At 44.7% G+C, this 19,973-nt stretch overlaps 1 protein-coding gene across 1 annotated transcript in view; it reads right to left on the minus strand.

Moving 5' to 3' along the window:
- Positions 1–1,556: 1,556 nt before the first annotated feature.
- LOC137425049 (mannan-binding lectin serine protease 1) overlaps positions 1,557–19,973 on the minus strand; it is a gene marked incomplete at its 5' end in the record, with an annotated part of 114,556 nt that continues 96,139 nt past the window's right edge. Inside the window, 3 exons of the mRNA XM_078775287.1 lie at positions 1,557–2,127; positions 2,844–2,949; positions 15,887–15,954. Coding sequence (XP_078631413.1) covers positions 1,931–2,127; positions 2,844–2,949; positions 15,887–15,954 — 371 coding nt within the window. The remainder of the gene's footprint in view (positions 2,128–2,843; positions 2,950–15,886; positions 15,955–19,973) is intronic.

Genomic DNA, 19,973 nt, shown 5'->3' on the forward strand with positions numbered 1-19,973 from the left:
ATGTGACTCATATTCGCGATTACCACAGAAGCACATCGACGGGGAGTATCTATATAATAATAGCGTAAGGACTCGACTTTGTTATCCCTTTTACGCCGCACCCAGTGACCCGATGCCCACGGCACTAAATGGATTTACCATCTATCCCCTATGCCATCCATAATGGTACACTCTATCCATACACCACATCCTCCCTTCTGTGGATTTCCACGGGTTTCGGCCAGTAGTTATTAATACATTTAAAAACTTTGTCATCACCCTTAAATAATGGAAGTTGACATTAAGGTCACACATGGCAGTCTGTGCAAATCAGGGCTTGTGAACAGACATTTTGTTGTGAGTATCCGGTGCACACATTTGGTCAACAACCCTCAGCATTTATACTTGATGGCCTGCTGTAATATTTGCATGAGGCTGCCATAATATTTCCTGCGCTTATAGTTTTGTCATTATAGGGCTGAGGTTTCAGGGGACCCATCTTGCTGAGACCTGGGACATGCTTCACCAAACTCTATTGAATTCGTCCTTGCCACGCACCCAACCTGTCCACCAACTTTTGTCTGAATCCGTGCATAACGTTTTGAGATATCCTGCTCACAAACAGTCAGACATACAAAAAGACAAAAAACAAACCTCCATCCACCTTCAGTAGTAGGGGTAATGATAAGTTGAATGGGTGGAATCCACTTGACAATGATCAAACAAGAAATATGTCGTGCATACCATGATACTTGCGGAATCCCTAAAATAGGTTGTTGACCTTTGGCCTATGTTGACCTTTTGGCTGGATGGTTGACCTCGAAAATAATTGGTGGTTGAATTCAGTGATCTGATATGCAAATAATCTTCAAATTTCAAGTCAATCAGATAAACTTGGCCGATGTTGATCTTTTCACCATTAGATCTCAAAAATAATTGGAGGTTTCATTAAGTGACCGGATATGCAAATCCTGTTCAAATTTCAAGCCAATCAGATGAAAATTGAGGATTTTAGAAACTTCACCTAAGTTGTTGACCATTGGTCTGTGTTGAGCTTTTGGCCAAAGTTGACCTCAAAAATAATTGGTGGTTGAATTAAATAATATGGTCTGCAAATCCTCTTCAAATTTCAAGTCAATCGGATGAAAATTGACGATTTTAGGAATTCCACCTGAAGTTGTTGACCTTTTGGCCTGAAATACAGTAGGCTTCTTACTTATGGCCAACTACCATTTGGTGAAGGTTCGTAAAGATCAATTTAAAATTGTGCCCTTTCGGCGATTGACAAATAGAATAACGCACAAGACCAACCAATATATTTGAAAAATCTTCGATTTTCGCAAGTAACAACCTCCGTCCACCTTCAGTGGCAGAGGTAATGAGGGGTTGAATTGGTAGAAACCACTCAACAATGATCAAACAAGTAGATTAAATAAACGATATGAATGGCAACCGCCATATTTATTTCATACTTTTGGATAAATCTGGTTCACCTAATAAGTCTCCCTGAACCTAATTCACGTATCTTGAGGAGAGGGGAAGCTCTTCAACACAAATTTAATGTGAAGTACATCAAATGATGGGGAAAAAATGTTTATTGTATTCAACTTCTAATAAGTGCAATAAATCACGGATCTGTTCACATTCTAGGTTGCTTCTTTAATCCAGTCGTTTCATCTGCGAGCATAAAATTCTGGTCATTGATGATCCCTTCAATTGGCACCATTGAAAAAGTGTAGGCTATTGTGTGCTGGTACCCTGGACAAATTCTAAATTCTCACCATAATCTATGGAGAGTAGTGCATCCGTGGCATAATTTTATATCAGTGATGATGCAACATGCACATGTAATTCACAATATAGAATCTTTGTTAAATAGGCACCCAAGAGAAGGAGAGTGTCATGAAGAGATTCACACTCGTTCCGCCTTCTTTGGAACTCCCTCTCTTCCTCATATTTCATAGTCGATACCAGTAACTGATTTGATCCAACTGAGTGATTTCCACACATTGGCATAGATTCCATAAGAATACGCTTCTCCACAGCCCTTACCCCAAGAAACCACCCCTGCCAGGACCCACTTCTTCTTTTCATGGTCTTTAACCATGAGTGGTCCTCCAGAATCTCCCTGGCAAGTGTCACGACCACCTGAAAAATCCCCCAAAAAACAATTGATCATTAGTAGAATGGGATTTGCCTGCATATACATGTCATTTCACGTCCACAGCCACATCGACCCAGCTAAATCTTAGGATGTATACAACAATGGTAGGTTATGTGAACCCCTTTGTATTCCCTATTCATTCCCATTCTTCCTGTTCACTTACTCCTATTTCTTCCCAACCTCATTTGCCTCTTCTGCCATTTCCTCTCCAACTCAAGACTTCTGTTATTCACCTGCTCACCTCATCCTATGTATGTATGTTATATGTATCAGCATCTTAGTAAAGTATTAGCTCGTGCATTTGCTTTGGCCTTTCTCTCTTGAGAACCAGGTTCTCCAACTAGGTCAATTTTGTTGTCTGGCTGTTGTGAATTTGGGTCTCAGTATAAAAGTTTTGTGAAAGACATTTATTAAGTGGAGATTGGCAAGAGGAGTTGGGACAGACCAGACCAAATTGAAGGTGAATGAGGTGGTAAAAAATTGACAGAGATAAGTAAGGATGCAGAGAGAGGATGCTCATGATATAACTCGTGTAGCTGACTTCACTAGAAAAGTGGGATTAAATGTGGCCATGGCAGTAGTAGTAGTAGAAAATTTGTCAATTAATTTCTCTTTTCAACCAACATCCAATGAAATTGGTGATAGTAAGGTAAAAGTGAAGAGCAGAAGTTTGGATTGCCAATGAGTGAGTGGAGCTTACCTTGATCAAATCCTGCACACATCATATCATTGGTGATGGCATGATCGGGCGAGTGTGCTGCATATGATTCACGGCACAGATGATCCTCTACTATTGGAACCTCAGCCTGGGGTGTCAGAAGCAATTAGAAAAGACATAAAGGAGGAAATGTCTTGTAATAATGGCACCTTTTCTTGATTGATAATGGGATTTTTTGTCAATAGAGGAAATTGCATTTATAAATTATACATACTAGTGAGATACCCGTGCTACGCATGGGTGGGAGGCCAGAAGCAAACAGGCAATGTAGATACGGCGAATGCTAAAGCATGAAACCAATAAATTCCACATTCCTGTAGCATCTTCAGTCACAAGTCAGACATGGACAGCAAGTTCGTGAAGGACTTCCATGAAAAACGTACCCGTTCGCAAACAAACGGGTACGTTCACGTACAGAAACATCGATCGTGGGACCGTGGCGAATCTGCATATGGCGATCCGCGAAGTTCACGTTCAGAAAATAGAAACCATCACGGCATGTCGTCATTCACTTGAACTCGATATCTCTTTTTTCATTCCAAACAACATGACTCCAATCACAAATTAATCACAAAATAAACTTTTAACAACATTGTTAATGTTTCCTTCATTGTAAAAACTACCAAGTCAACAGTTAAAAGGATTTTGAGCCGATAGGTGTTACGGCCTCGGCAAGATCGATGGAGACAGCGATCTGTTGGCTTATACACCGCCCAAATAGCTATGTGGAATTCTCTCATGTAGAGATTGAACTCACGTTATTTGAGCTTTGGCCGAGGTCATTATTTATTTTTAGCGATGTTTATATACGAATCAAAAAGAAGATAATTGGTTTTGGGTCGTCCTTTCCGCCTATCTCATGGGATTGTGAGTTGGAGAGACGATCGTGATGGCGGGGATGGGGTTGGCATTCTCTCAAGCAGGGATTCAACCCATTTCCTTATAAAAGGTCTTTGTCCGAGGTCACCGAGTCCGATCGGTGCAGCGTTATGCGGGAGTCCAAACCTGAAAATGCTGGAGGCCAAAGCTGAAATTGGAAAAACAATATAGCCTATTTTACTCCAGGAGATCCCCGGATTACCCACCCAAAATATCGTTGCGATCGGTTCAGCCGTTTTTGCGGTACCTTCGAACAGACAGACGGACATTTGGTGAATTCTAGTAAGATAGATACTATACTGAAATGTAATCTCTAGCATGTCACCATTAAATTTATTCCAGTTGGTGTTATTAAATTTCAATGAACTAGAATAACATTTTTCGATTTTCATTCCATAAACAACGAGAATGGCACTCAGTAGAGAGCATACCTCCGCCTGGTTGGCCATATCACTCAATGGTGAAGAATCACTTTAAAAGTTCTAGTATCCGGATCTTCACCAAAATATAATCATTTAGTCGGTGTCACATACGCTACATCTCTGCCAAATTTCGTCCGAATCAGGCCACAACGTTTTGAGATATTTTGTTTACAAACGGACAGATGGATGCAAACATAACCTCCATCAACCTTTGGTGGCGGAGGTAAAAATATCCAAAACCAGATGTCACAAAGGAGGTATCCAATGATACTAGATCAAATCTATTTAACTGTTGGTATACCTGGCATGGTGTCGTGCCGCAGAGTTGGAACAGCATTGCTGACTAACTGCATAACAAATAGACTAACTTGGTGGCACCAAATATTCAGTAAAAAATATTCGATTTGGTTGTTAATCAACATTTTATCATTAACATCCTTCTTTCATTTCCATAAAAAAATGCACTTTTATGCAGCAAATTTAACTTTGAATTCTCCATTGATTTTTACGTTTTTGGGTTCATAATCATTATCTATGGACAATGTAAGAGGTAAAGGGTGCAATATTGTCAATGAAACACATGATATTACATATGCACTTTGATTAATTGTTAATTAGGCATCGCTGCCTCACATAAAGTAGTGAGGAGAATTTTTGTTCAAATAATTTTCGTTTGTTTGCATTAAATTATGTGAAACAATGAGAAAAACGACATAAAATGTTTTTGCACCCATGGTTCTAGCAATTTTGCTGTACGGAGTTGAACGCCGCCAGTCGGCCATCTTTGGTCAGATTGCAAAACAAAATGTTCTGCATATGTATACTCTCATGTATTGTATTTGTACCAAGTTTGAACAAAATCGGTTAATGCATGTCCGATAAATGGTTGGGGACACGTCCGGTCAGGTCAGGTCAGGTATGGGGGCATGCGCCGAAGCAGTGCATCGCCGCATCCACTTTCCGACAGTACTGCAGGGGCCTCCGTCTGGCCATCCCCCAGGCTGATACCTGGCCCATCCCTATCTCCTAGAGATGCCAATCACCTGCTGTAATCACAAGGCGCAAGGTCGGCCCGTTGGCCTCTTCCACTCATGAGGCTCCCTTGCTGAGAGTATCTGGTGAGCTGAATCAGTGTCTGGAAAACGAGCCACATGTCCATACAGCCGCAGTTGACGCTCACGGACCATACAGGAAACAAATCTCATCTGAGTTTCTCCCAGCAACCGCTCGTTGGACACCAAGTCCGACCAGCGATAGCCAAGGATTCTCCGAAGAGACTCGGTTCCAGAGGAGTTAAGTCTCATTCTCTGGCCCTTGGTAAGGGTCCAAGTCTCGTATCCGTAGAGAAGGACCACCAACGACTTGAAGACTCTGACTTTCTTCCCCCTGCATAGGTACCGGGAGCACCACGCCCCATGATCCAGTGAATGTTTGGCTCCCGAGTCTTGATCCAGATGTCTATCAACCTCTGGCTCATAACATGCAGAGACATGAATATCACTGCCTAGGGAAGTGAACTGCTCTGTGACCTCAACATCCACACCACAAACAGGTACAGACAAGATCGCAGCCTCCAAGATGTCAGTGAAGGCCTGGATCTTTTGACGCAGTTTGACCCAGGAAACCCGTAATCCCAGCGGCTCTGACTCCTCATTCAGCACCTGGAGGCCCCCATAAGGATATCCAGCATCTCCGCAAAGATGACTACATCATCTGCGAAATCAAGGTCAGAGATCTTGACATTCCCAAACGATGCACGGCAACATCCTCTCCAGAATATAGTCCATATAAGCACTGAAAAGTGTGGGGCCAGTACACACCCCTGTCAAACTCCAGTAACAACTGGAAATAAGTCAGGGATGGAACCACCACACCTCAGCACTCTCAGAGTATAGTTCAGAAATCAAATTGATCAGTATTGGTGGCACCCCACGAAGACCGAGAATCCTCCAAAGGGCATCCAGATCACTGAATCAAACGTTTTGTGGAGATCAATATAGGCTGCGAGCAGTCCCTGCTAAAACTCTCGCCTACATTCAGTGAGGATCAAAAGAGCAAGGATACGGTCAATCATTGACTTATTTGGTGTAAAGCCCAACTACTCTGGGTGCTGGTGCTCAAGCAGATGGTGGCGAACCCTATCAAGAATGATCTGAGCAAAGCCCTTGCGTGGCACTGAGAGTAGTGTTACCCCTCGGTAGTTGTTGCAGTCCTGGCGATCACCTTTCCCTTTTGAGAGAGGTACAACTAGGCCCCTCTTCACTCTTCAGGTCAGTTGGGATGATGCCTGTGCTCCAAACAGAGCACAGAATTGCATGCAACAACTCGAGTGCAGCATTTCCTCCAGCCTTGAGAACGTCAGCATGAACATCCCAGGAGTTTTACCCCCTTTCAACCAGTCCACTGCAGCCTGTGTTTACATAAATGAAGGCGGTTCACAGTTGATTGGAGGGTTAGCAATAGAGATAGTAACACCCCCAACATTTAACTTAACAGCTGGTGGGTCAGCCTTGTGCAGCCACCCAACGTAACCGGCCCAGCAGGCCCTCACTTCAGATTGCTCTGTCAAGAGCCCACCACCCTCTGTTCTAACTGCCGTACACTGAGGGACTAGCTCGGAGGAACACAATGCATGGATTCCTCTGTAAGCAGGATGAGAATCACTTGGTAGAGCATCATCTATGGTCCTTTCACAGATTCCTCGCACATCGGCCTCTTTGTTCGCCCTCAGCGAATGTACAGTTTTACACCTCAGCATCCTGAACAAAGTTGTTCTTCATCTGATGGTGGGTTCCAAGACAACTACCGGCACCATCAAGGATGGTAGTCTTGAAGGCACTCTACAACTTTAGGATCCCCCGAAACACCAAGACCCCTAAAAACCACATTCAACCTGTTCACAAAATCCTCAGATACTCTCTCATCCTTGAGCTTGTCAACATCCAGCCTAGGCTAGGATCGTACTATTCTCTTGGATTTGAGCCACAACTTCAGAGTTGCTCCAACAAGTCTGTGGTTGGTATTGAGGAACTGAGCACTCCAGTAGACCCTGCAGTTCTGGAACATCTGCCAGTGACGATCAACGAGGACATGGTTAATCTCTTTTGCCACACCACCAGCGTTGGAATACCAAGTCCAGCGATGAGGCTGTGGGCACTGAAACCATGTACCAGCCACCCTAAGTCCACGACTTCTTGCAAAGGCAAGGAACTTAGTGCTATTCTGGTTTACAGTTCCAGATCAATAGGGACCAACACATACCTCATAACCATCCCCATCAGTGCCATTCAATGCATTGAAATGCCTCAAGACTAGAAGAGTATCTCCCCTGGGGCACCGATCAACCACAGATTTGAGCACGGCATTGAATGTCTCCTTCACGGTGAGATCACTTGCCTCAGTTGGAACAAACACAGAGACTAGGGAAATGACACCCAAAGAGTGATGCTTCCTTAGTCTCCAAATACACTTGATGATCAGTGTCACCTCAATTATCATGGGCGTCAGCTTATTGGACATAGCTACAGCAACTCTTTTACAACAATTACAACAAAATTGCAACAACAAAGCAATTACAACAGATGACCGTTTGCTCAAGGTCATCTGCCATTTGCTTGGAAATCAGCCAACATTACTGCTTTACACAAGAAAGGTGCAAAAACAGATTCTTGCAACGACAGACCAATCAGCCTGCTCCCAATGATCAGCAAGGTCACGGAATCGATCATTGCTTCTGACATCAAATCCTTCCTCTTCTCCAATGGGTTGATCTTGGATCATCAATTTGGATTCAGACCAGATCATTCTACTCTGGACATGCTGCTTCTGCTGTCTCAACAATGGATGGAGGTCCTCAATGCCAAACAGGAAATCAGAGCTGTCTCCATTGACATATCTCGTGCCTTCGATACGGTCTGGCACTCTGCCCTGCTCACCAAACGCTCCTTGTATGGTATCCATGGAAACCTCCATGCATGGCTTGCAGACTTCCTTTCTGGTCGCAGTCAACTTATGGCCCTGAATGGAATTCTCTCTTCTCCCCTTCCTGTTCAGGCTGGAGTTCCTCAAGGCAGTATTCTGGGCCCTGTGCTTTTTCTGGTCTTCATTAATTATCTCTCCGACTCTCTGGAAAATCCTATCTCTTTGCTGATGACTCCACTCTCTGTCACTCCATATCCCAACCCTCAGATCGGCAGGCAGCAGCCTCTTCACTCTCTGCAGACCTGGACATTATCACAAACTGGTCAAACAAGTGGAACATGTCCTTCAATCTTGACAAATCTCACACTCTCACTTTGTCTCTCAAAAAAGACCATTTGGACAACCCTCCCATCTACTTTCTGAACAATCCTGAAGCTTTTGGGTCTCAATATCTGCCATGATCTTTCCTGGGAAAACCACATTTCCAAGCTGGCCTCCAAAGCCAGTCGCTGACTGGGCATCCTCCATCGTGTGAAGTCCTTTCTGGGCACTTCTGAGCTCCTCACCTACAAAACTTTCATCCGCAGCTCAATGGAATACTGTTCTCCCCTCTGGGCTGGTCTCACGCGGTTGAAACCAAAGCATTCAGAATCGTAGGAATCTCCCGCGATGAAGCTGATTCTGAGGGCCTTTCTCTCTCTCTCACCGCAGGCACGTAAGTGGTCTTTCTGTCTTCTACCGATTCCTCTCCGGCTTTACTCCCCTTGCTCTAGCTGTGCTCTGTCCCCCAAATATTGCTGCAGGACACACAAGATCTGCCAGCAACCCTCTTCTGGAAAAATTGCCAAAATCAAGACTCTCTGCTCACCTTCACTCCTCCAATCCTCTTTTGTCCCACCTCTGGAACAAACTCTCACACTCTCTTCAATCCCTCTCCTCCCTCCAGGTCTTTAAAGCAGCTGTTCACCACCATCTCTTATGCCTTGATCCAAAAACCCGCTTATGTTCACCCCCATCCAAAACCTTGATCTTTTCTACCCCCGTTAAAACGCCCTAAATACGCCTCTTTGAATCCCCAACTTCTTTCCTGGGGTTCCTAGAAGTGTTCATTTGCTTTATACCGTGTACTCCTCCCTCCTCCCCCAGCCCTCCCTCTTCCACAGATCTACCGGCATCCCGGTTCTCTTCTGTTGTTGTGCTTGAGTGCTTCCCTCTCTCCCCCTCTTGTCTCCTGCTCCCTTCATTGCATGTTTTGTGTGTCTGTGGATGTTTTCATGTTCAATGTGTTAGCTCTTACACAAACCTCGATTCTGTATACAAAAATATAACATAAAAAAGAAATAAAAAAACTCCTTGGGCATGGTAACCATCAGAGCGACCAGACCAGTAGTGGGTGTAACCACCTGCTATGATCTCACCACTAACCGCTCTCCAAACCTAAGAAAGTGCTGCAATATTAATGTTGAAATGTTGGAGCTCAGATGATAACAGAGACAGGTGATAATCTTCTCTCAGAGTGAGGACATTCCAGGCACCCACCCGATGGGACCACCTCAGGTTAACCTGAGGAGACTATTGTCTGGTGGATGACACCTCAGAACCACCCTGAAACACACCACCACAATTCAACGCAGGAAGGTCACCTCATGCTTTTCCTCCTATCATCAAATAATGGGGGTCCTGAAGGCTTTGTCCCAATCCCGTCATCCGGTAAGTTGCCCTGCAAAGGGTAGCTGCAAAGGAGGTGCTCCCACGGAGTGGGTTTTTAGTTTTATTTCTGTTCTTTGTGTATGTTGCAGAATGAAGTGTTTTACGGTGTCTGGAGTGCAAATTCTGCTACCAACCTCTTAGAAGGAGGTAACCCAACTGCAGGAGGATGTCTGCAGACATAGTTGGGCACCAGGTATGGATGACCATTGGCTCAAAAGGAGCTCCTCCACCCTTTGAGCCATTGCCAAATGACAAGCAAATATAGTCGGACCCCGCTATTCACGGGAAATATTATGTTCCTGGAAAGTGCCGCGAACTACCAAACCGCGAATGGCGGGGCATTGTTTCAATGGAAAAAGGGTAGATTGGCTCCAGAATCATGAAAAAACGCGAATTTGCGGGACACATGGCCGCAAATAGAGAAGCAGATCGCAATTTATCAACCGCGAATACGCGAATGGCGGGACCGCAAATAGTGGCATCTGGCGCGAATAGCGGGACCGCGAATAGTGGCATCCGACAGTAATTGTCTTTTAAATTTAAAATAAATCAAACATGCTCACACACAATATTCCCTTCTCACCCCACCTTGAGTTGAGCTCCAAACTTACTACATCATCAAATGTTGAGTGTAGTGTTGGTCAGTTCCGAAATCCACTTCTGACACCACATATAGTATGCGCACAGCCCCACTCCACAACCACGAAACCACAATTGAGGCATACTTGCTTCACGGAATAACTGAGCAGTATTTTCACTCACACATTGATGGCAAGTGGAATGTCAGCCTGCGATATGGTATGATGTAACATCTCACCAATACCCAAACTGGAAACAAACAAAAACGGTACCAATCTCTGCACCTAAGACAATCGCATCCAGCACAAACCTTAAGGAATTACAATTCCAATTTTCTATCACACTACAATCAAATCACTTTCCAAATGAAAAATTTTCTTATCCCAAATCTGCCAATCCTGGCTCTTCCTACCAAACTGACTCTTCTTTCTCCCCACGAAGTTAGGAGGCCCAGAATGGCGATCCTCACCAGCCCATGTGTTTCGCACAATCCAAGCACAATTCAATTCAGCTGGACACAATTGAATCCAATTCAGCTGGACTTCCCTGGTTCCACTCATGGGAGAATATGCTAACACACACATTCATTTATCTTGCTACTAATAGTTACCATGCCATCTCCCAGCAGCTCACAAAGAAACGGGACAAACTAGAACGTCACTCGGTAGGGCACATACCTCCGCCAGGCTGAACAGTTTACGTTTTGGATCCATTGATAGGCGAGATCTGCATCCAGACCTGACCGAAAATCTAATCAGCTTGTTTTGCCATATACCTAAATCATCCATCAAATCCGTCCACAACATTTTGAAACATCAAGCTAGATATCGTTTTTGGCCCCCTCTCTCAATGGTGAAGAATCACTTGATTAATTAAAAAAACAACTCTCAGATCCAGATCATCACGAAGATCTAATCAATTCTTCCTTGTCACACACCCAACCTGCCCACCAAATTTCATCCGAATCCGTCTGGAACTTTTTTGAGATATCCCGCTCACAGACAAACAAACTAGATAGACACGATACTTGCAAAATTCCAAAAAACAAATTTGACCATAAAAATAATTGGCGGTTGAATTCAGTGACGTATGCAAATCCTGTTCAAATTTCAAGCCAATCGGATGAAAACCGAGGATTTTAGAAATCCCAGAAATCGAGAGAAATCCTCTAGTGGCGCATTTCTCTGTCTCTATTCTCTCTTTTGATTTATCTGCTCTCCCCCTACTTTCCACGATCTCACTCTCTACCTTGTCCTCTTTCTTAGCTTTCCCCAGGCTCCCTACTCTGCCAGCTCAGCTTGTCCGGCTTTCATATTGGCTGCCGGCTTGTCTTGGCCGACCTTATTGGCCTCTAAGACTGTCGCCATTTTGTCCTTGGTGGCCTGGCCAGCCCTCATTTTTCTCGTTGGGCTGGCCCCGGGGTTTAAAACTTCTGCTCATAATTTGCATGGGGGCTGGTGGTTTAAGAACTACATGCTGTTGGCAAGTATCCTTAGAATCTCAACACACCCTTAGAATCTCAATGGAATTTAATTATTTAATCCTATTCACTCATTAGGGGGAACACTGGACTCAGCAGGAGGTAGGTGAGGTAGGTTAGAGTGGGCTAGCAGACCCTGTCTACCATGATGTTCAGAACCACAAAGCCCAGCTTGTTCTCCACCCCACAGCATCTCTTCACTACAATGCGGGATCTCCAAACAATAGCGCAATACTCTCCACACAGCACAGTGCATCCTCACCTTAGCACATTTTTGTCTGGTCTGGCATTACGCAAGGATCCCATGTCTGTGCTGATTGGCTGAGGAGGTGCCAGTAATGTTCTGATCATGTGTCAGTCTGACACGTGATGGAATGTCCTAACTCGGCCATGTCCCGAGTGTGGCGTGACATTTTGCACAGTTTTGCTATTGAAAAAACACTCAGTGATTTACATGGATAATTGCAGTGTATGGGGGAAGGGATACAAGAGCTTCCTAAACACAACTTGACACTATCTTGCTAATTACATCACACTTATTTATGCTAACATGCATTATTAAATAACTATTAAAAACTACTCCCCTTTTTACTCTTTAAGGCTTACACTGCCTATAGAAAGTTTACACCCCCTTTCAAAAATTTCACCTTTTGTTGCCTTATGGCCTGGAATTAAAATGCATTAAATCAGACTTTTCCAACTTTATTTACACATTGTAACCCACAACTTCCAAGTGAAAAACAAATTCTACAAATTTCAGAAAATTAATTTAAAATACAAAAAAAGAATATCTTGATTGGATAAGTGTCCCCCTCCCCCCCCCCCCCCACCCCCTCCCGCCCCGTCCCCGTCCCCGCCTTCCCCGAGTTATTACTTGGTGGAAGCACCTTTGACAGCAATTACAGCTGTGAGTTTGTTGGGATAGCTGTCTACCAACTTTGCACACCTTGATTGGGCAATATTTGCCCATTAATGTGCACAAAACTGTTCAAGCTCAGTCAAGTTGCATGGGGAGTGTTGATGGACAGAAATCTTCAAGTCATGCCACAGATTTTCTATTGGATTAAGGTCGGGGCTCTGACTGGGCCACTCAAGGACATTTATCTTTTTGTTCCCTAAACACTCCAGTGTACCTTTGGCTGTGTGCTTCACGTCGTTGTCTTGCTGAAAGTTGAACTTCCATCCCAATTTCAGCTTTCTTGCACAGGGCAGCAGGTTTTCCTCTAGGATTTTTCTATATTTTGCTCCATCCATTTTTCCTTCTATCCTGACAAGTGCCCCAGTCCCTGCTGATGAGAAACATCCCCATAACATGATGCTGCACCACCGTGCTTCACAGTAGGGATGGTGTTCTTTGGGTGATGTGCTGTGCTGGATTTGCACCAATTGTACCGTTTTGCATTTAGGGCAAAAAGTTCCATCTTGGTTTCGTCAGACCACAAAACGTTTTGCCACATGACTTCAGAATCCCCGGAGCGTTTTTTGCATACCTCAAATGGGACGCAAGGTGGGCTATTTTGGGTAATGGTTTTCTCTTGCCACCCTACAGTACACAGCCCAGACATGTTGAGTGCTTGGGATATTGTTGTCACATGCACACAGTGGCCAGTCTTTGCCATAAAGACTTGCAGCTCTTTCAAAGTTGCCATTGGCCTGTTGGTGGCCTCTCCCCTCTCTGATCAGTCTCCTCCTTGCTTGGTCATCCAGTTTGGAGGGACAACCTGATCAAGGCAAGGTCTTGGTGGTAACATATGCCTTCCACTTCTTAATGATTGTCTTCACTGTGCTCCAAGGGATATTCGAGGCCTTTGAAATATTTTTATACCCATCCCCTGATCTGGGCCTTTCCACAACTTTATCCCGGATATCTTTTGAAAGCTCTTTGGTGTTCATGGTTTAGTCTTTGCTGTGAAATGCACTACTCAGCTGAGTTAACCTACATGAACAGCTGATTACCTATACCACCAAAGGTGGATGGAGGTTATGTTTTCACCCCTATCTGACTCTGTTTGTTACTTGGTAAAGAAAAAAAATTTGACAAGTATGTTGATCATTTCGGTTTGTGTGTTTACTCACTTATACTTGCCTACAGGTCACAATTTCAAACCGATCTTCACGAAACTTCACCAAATGGTAGAGTTCATGGTCCAACAAAATCCTATTCATTTTTACGGTCAGAAGGTCAAAAGGTCAACATAGGCCAAAGGTCAATCAATTTTCTTCGAATTTCTAAAATCCTCAATTTTCATCCGATTGACTAGACATTTGAATCGGATTTACATATCACTGAACTGAATTAAACCACCAATTATTTAAGAGTTAAAAAGGATGCTCTACTGAGTGCCATTCTACTTTGTTCTCTTTTGCCAAGTGTCGCTCTATGAGTGATTTTTCATTTGTCTGTCTGTCCGTCTGTGAACAAAATATCTCAAAAAGTTGTGGACGGATTTGGACGAAATTTGGCAGAGATGTAGCGTATGTGACAAGGACAAAATGATTCGATTTTGGTGAAGATTCGGATTCGGCTCGTAGAATGTTTAAGTGATTCTTCAACATTGGGAGTTAGAGCCAAAAACGATACATAGCTGGATATCTCAAAAGGTTTTGGACGGATTTGGACGAAACTTGGTGGACAGGTTGGATGTCTGACAAGGACGATTCGATTCGATTTTGGTGAAGATCTGAATATGGATTCGGATATGAGAATTATTTTTTTTTTTAAGTGATTCTTCACCATTGAGTGATATATGGCCAACCGGGCGGAGGTATGCTCTTTACTGAGTGCCGTTCTAGTTTGCAATTGGTAATATAAGGGGGGTGGACACTTGTCACCTGAGCTAATTACTCCCGCCAGGAAGTAATGCATTCGATCGTGTCCGTCCGTGTGTGTGTTCGGGTGTTCGTGAACAAGATATCTGGAAAAGTTCTGAACGGATTTGGATGAAAGTTGGTGGGATGATTGCCCTTGGGATAAGGAAGAAGTGATTAGTTTTTGGTGAAGCTCAGGATATTATTCCGGATCCAGGAATTTTTTGAAGGATTTTTTACCATAGGAAGATAGGGCTCAGCAGCGGCCACCCACGGCGGGAGTCTGCGCTCTACTGAGTGGCGTTCTAGTTTGCAAATGGTATTATAATGGGGTGGACACTTGTCACCTGAGCTAATTTGCAAATTGCTGCTATAAAGGGGGTGGGCACTTGTCACCTGAGCGAATTACCTCCGCCACCAAAGGTGGATGGAGTTTATGTTTTCACCGCTGTCTGTCCGTTTGTTTGTGAACAAAATATCTCAAAAAGTTGTGGACGGATTCAGAGGAAATTTAGCAGAGATGTAGCGCATGTGGCAAGGACAAAATTATCAGATTTTGGTAAAGATCCGGATTCGGATCCGGCTATGAGAACTTTTTAAGTGATTCTTTACCATTGGGAGAAAGGGCCAAAAACGATACATAGCATGATATCTCAAAAAGTTGTGGACGGATGATTTTGATTAAATGTGATTCCGTATTGTGATTTTCTGGTCTACTCGAGGATACAAAATGTAAACTGTTCACCTGGCGGAGGTATGGTCTCTGCTGAGTGCCGTTTTAGTTTGCAATTGTTACTATAATGGGGGTAGACACTTGTCCAACCAAGTTATTCTCGTTTTGTGTTTTTAATTAATTTTCTGAAATTTGTAATTTGTTTTTCACTTGGAAGTTGTGGGTTACGATGTACAAATAAAGGTGGAAAAGGCTGTTTTAATGCAATCTAATTCTAGGATATAAGTCCAGAAAAGGTGAAAAATTTGAAAGGGCGTGTAGACTTTCTATTGGCACTGCAAGCCATTCACGTTACAATATACTGTATATCAAATAAAAAATGGAATCCCCCCAAAACCACAGAAAAAGGCAGGAATGATACTACAATAGGGCACCACAATCCATTTACGGATTGCCGTCATGATACACACATATAAATATACACACATCAGATTCAAGATAGAATGAAGTGCTGGGATGTTATTCAATTTCATTTTGTAAAAGTCAGTCGTACCTCCATGAGGGACTTGGCTATGTAACTGCTGTTGTACTTTCCCCAGCCAGCCACCGTAAGCATTGAGCCTATCACACCAGAACCATACACAAAGCACATGTAAATCTCTGAATTGGTAATTATATGTGACACATCTTCTCAAACCATGGCATGATCATTGATTGATCGAACCATCAAATTCGACTCGGTATTGTAATTGGAGCGTCTGCTTTGAGTCTGGGAATTGGTAGCTCAAACCCCGGCAGAGTCACACCAAAGACTTTTAAAATGGTACGTGCTGCTTCCTTGCTTGACGCTCGGCATTTAAGGAGATAGAGCACGGACAAAAACGTTGGGAAGGCAATGGCAGACTATCCAGTATAACGCTTGCCAAAAAACTGCTTCGGCAGCAATGATGTTCTGTGAAGAGCATGGTACATCAAATCAACTCATATCAAATAGCACATCTCAAGCCCGAAACTGTTTCTGCTCAATAGTGATTCTTACTAAAATGCACACACACACACACACACACACACACACACACACACACACACACACACACACACACACACACACACACACACACACACACACAATTCACACACACACACACACACACACAATTCACACACACACACACACACACACACACACACACAACACACACACACACAGACGTACACATACATACACACACACGCACACATACGTACACACACACACACACACACACACGCACACACACACACATACACACACATAAACACACACATAAACACACACAATTCACACACACAATTCACACACACACACACACACACACACACACACACACACACACACACATACACACAAACACCATCTGTTCTTCTGATCATGTGCTTGTTAAAGTGGACATTTCTCTCTGGCCATTCTCAGAGAGCCTCCTCAGCGTCGACGAGTCTGGCATTTCACTCAGGCCGACTGGGACGGGCTGCAAGCAGCCATCAATCATCTGGACTGGTCTCCCATCTCCACTGCCTCTGACATCAATTCTTCCTGGGAATTCTTCCAAAGCAAACTGCTCTCTCTCATGCACAGATTTATCCCATCTCGTCTTCAGTTGTCTTACCCTTCCTCCCGTCCATGGTACACTGAATCTTGTGGTGAAGCAGTTGCCCTGAAACAACTTGCCTTTGCCTCTTGGAAGGCAAATCCACCTGAAGGCAATCTCAGTTCCTTCCACCAAGCTCGGAGCAAGTGTGTGTCTACCCTCAGGAGTGCCAGGAAGCACTATCTCTCCACACTCAAGAATGAACTCTCAATCCTGTCTCCTTCCTCCAAATCCTGGTGGCATCTGGTCAAATCCGTTTCTGGTGTTTGTTCCCCCTTCATCCCCTCCCTTACCTCAAATGGCCACACAGTTGACACCACACATGACAAAGCCGAATGCCTCAACTCTGTGTTTGCTTCAAAATCTTGTGTCCCAAACCCATCTCTCTCTCTGTTCCCACCTTACCCAGTCGAACCCAACTGCTCCTGGACTATGTGTCCTTCTCTCCTGACAAGGTGGAGGAGTTTTTGTCAAACCTCGACTCTGATTCTGCAACTGGACCAGACGGCATCAGCCCACGGGTCCTAAAATCCTGCTCTTCCTCTTTATCTCACCCTCTCTCTGTTCTTTTCACCCTCTCTTTTGCTCGAGGTCATCTGCCAGCATCTTGGAAATCAGCAAACATTACCGCTTTACATAAAAAAGGTCCAAAAACAGATCCTTGCAACTACAGACCAATCAGCCTGCTCCCAATTATCAGCAAAGTCATGGAATCCATCATTGCTTCAGATATCAAATCCTTCCTCTTCTCCAATGGCTTGATCTCTGATCATCAATTTGGATTTAGACCAGGTCATTCTACTCTGGACATGCTGCTTCTGCTGTCTCAACAATGGATGGAGGTCCTCAATGCCAAACAGGAAATCAGAGCTGTCTCCCTTGACATATCACGTGCCTTCGATACGGTCTGGCACCTAGCTCTGCTCACCAAACTCTCCTCCTATGGTATCCATGGAAATCTCCATACTTGGCTTGCGGACTTCCTCTCTGGTCGTAGTCAACGTGTGGCCCTGAATGGATTTCTCTCATCTCCCCTTCCTGTTCTGGCTGGAGTTCCCCAAGGTAGTGTTCTGGGCCCTGTGCTTTTTCTGGTCTTCATCAATGATCTCTCCGACTCTCTGGAAAATCCTCTCTATCTCTTTGCTGATGACTCCACTATCTGCCGCTCCATTCCTCTTCCCTCAGATCGGCAGTCTGCAGCCTCCTCACTCTCTGCAGACCTGGACAAAATCACAGACTGGTCAAACAAGTGGAACATGTCTTTCAATCCTGACAAATCTTACACTCTTACTCTGTCTCTCCGAAAAGACCATTTGGACAACCCTCCCATCTACTCTCTGAACAATCCTGAAGCTTTTGGGTCTCAATATCTGCCATGATCTTTCTTGGGAAAACCACATTTCCAAGCTGGCCTGCAAAGTGAGTCGCTGACTGGGCATCCTATGTCGTGCGAAGTCCTTCCTGGGCACACCTGAGCTCCTCACCACATACAAGGCTTTCATCCGCAGCTCAATGGAATACTGTTCCCCCCTCTGGGCCAGTGCTCCTGCCTCACACCTAGCTCGGCTTCATGCTGTTGAAACCAAAGCATTCAGAATCATTGGAATCTCCCGTGATGAAGCTAACTCCCAGGGCCTTTCACTCACTCACCGCAGGCAGGTTGGTGGGCTTTCTGTCTTCTACCGACTCCTCTCCGGCCTTGCTCCCCCAGCTCTCTCTGTGCTCTGTCCCCCAAATATTCCTGCAGGTCGCACAAGATCTGCCAGCAACCCTCTTATGGTTAAACTGCCAAAATCTAGGCTCTCTGCTCACCTTCACTCTTTCATTCCCCTTTTCTCCCGCCTCTGGAACAAACTCCCCCTCCAACATACATAACAAAAAAGCCTCCAACATAACAAAAAAAAAGAAAAGAAAAAAAAGATGATTGATGGCTGCTTGAAGACTGTGCCAGTTGGCCTGAGTGAAATGCCAGACTCGTCGACGCTGAGGAGGCTCTCTAAGAATGGTCAGAGAGATGTCCACTTTAACAAGCACATGATCAGATGAGCCGATTGGAGTAGCAGAAGAGCAGCAGACATTTGCAGGGAAGTTAGTCATAATCAAGTCTTGAAGAGAAGATGCTCCGTTGCCTGAGATCCGGGTCGGGAAACTGACAGATTGTGTCAGTCCCAGTGAGTCGCAGAAGTCCTTTGCTGAGGAGCCATGGCTGGTGAGAGGTACCCACACCCAGCCAACTGGCATGGTGACAATTGAAATCACCACATATGAGGAAGAGAGAGTTGGGATGAGTAGATAGAAGTTGGTCCATATTATCAGACAGTGGAATGTAGATGGAGTCATCACTGTTTGGTGGACGGTACAACACACATGTGAAGAAAAGGTGGGAGCGAAGGGGAAGCCGTAGCCAGAGGTACTCCTGGGGGTGAGGTGGAGAGAGGGCAGTGCAGGGCGAGCGAGGAAGAGAGTTTTTGATAAAGATAGCAGCCCCGCCTCCAGGACGAGGCTCAGGTCTATCATACCGGAGGAGGGAGTAACCCGGGAGAGATACTAAGGAATCAGAGACATCATGAAGGAGGGAAGTTTCTGTTAAGCAGATAAAGTCTGGTTTGTCAGAAGCAACCTGTATGGAGAGATCAGTCAAATTTGAGCGAAGGCCCCTGATGTTTGAGGTCCATACCGTTAAGGAAGGGGAATGGGGAGCATCGGATACAGAACAGGGCGGGGGTGGGGGGAGGAGGAGGGGTAGGGTAAGATGTGGAAGAGGAAGAAGAGGTAGGGAGAGCTGCTGAAAGTGTGTCAGAGATTTCAGAATAGCTAGGAGAAAGGGAAGGATGGGCCGGACAAAAGGTTTGATGGTGATTGGGTGAGGCACAGTGAGGTGTTATTTGAGGGGGGAGGCAGTGCAAGGCAGAAGGTTGGGGGAGATGGAGGTGAGAGTTGGAATGGGGAAGAAGTGGGGAGGACGCTTTGAGGAGGAGGGGTGAGAGGGAGGAAATGGAGAAAAAATGAGGG

Source organism: Myxine glutinosa, chromosome 4, assembly GCF_964187855.1.
Source record: "Myxine glutinosa chromosome 4, kmMyxGlut1.1, whole genome shotgun sequence".
Lineage (NCBI taxonomy): Eukaryota > Metazoa > Chordata > Myxini > Myxiniformes > Myxinidae > Myxine > Myxine glutinosa.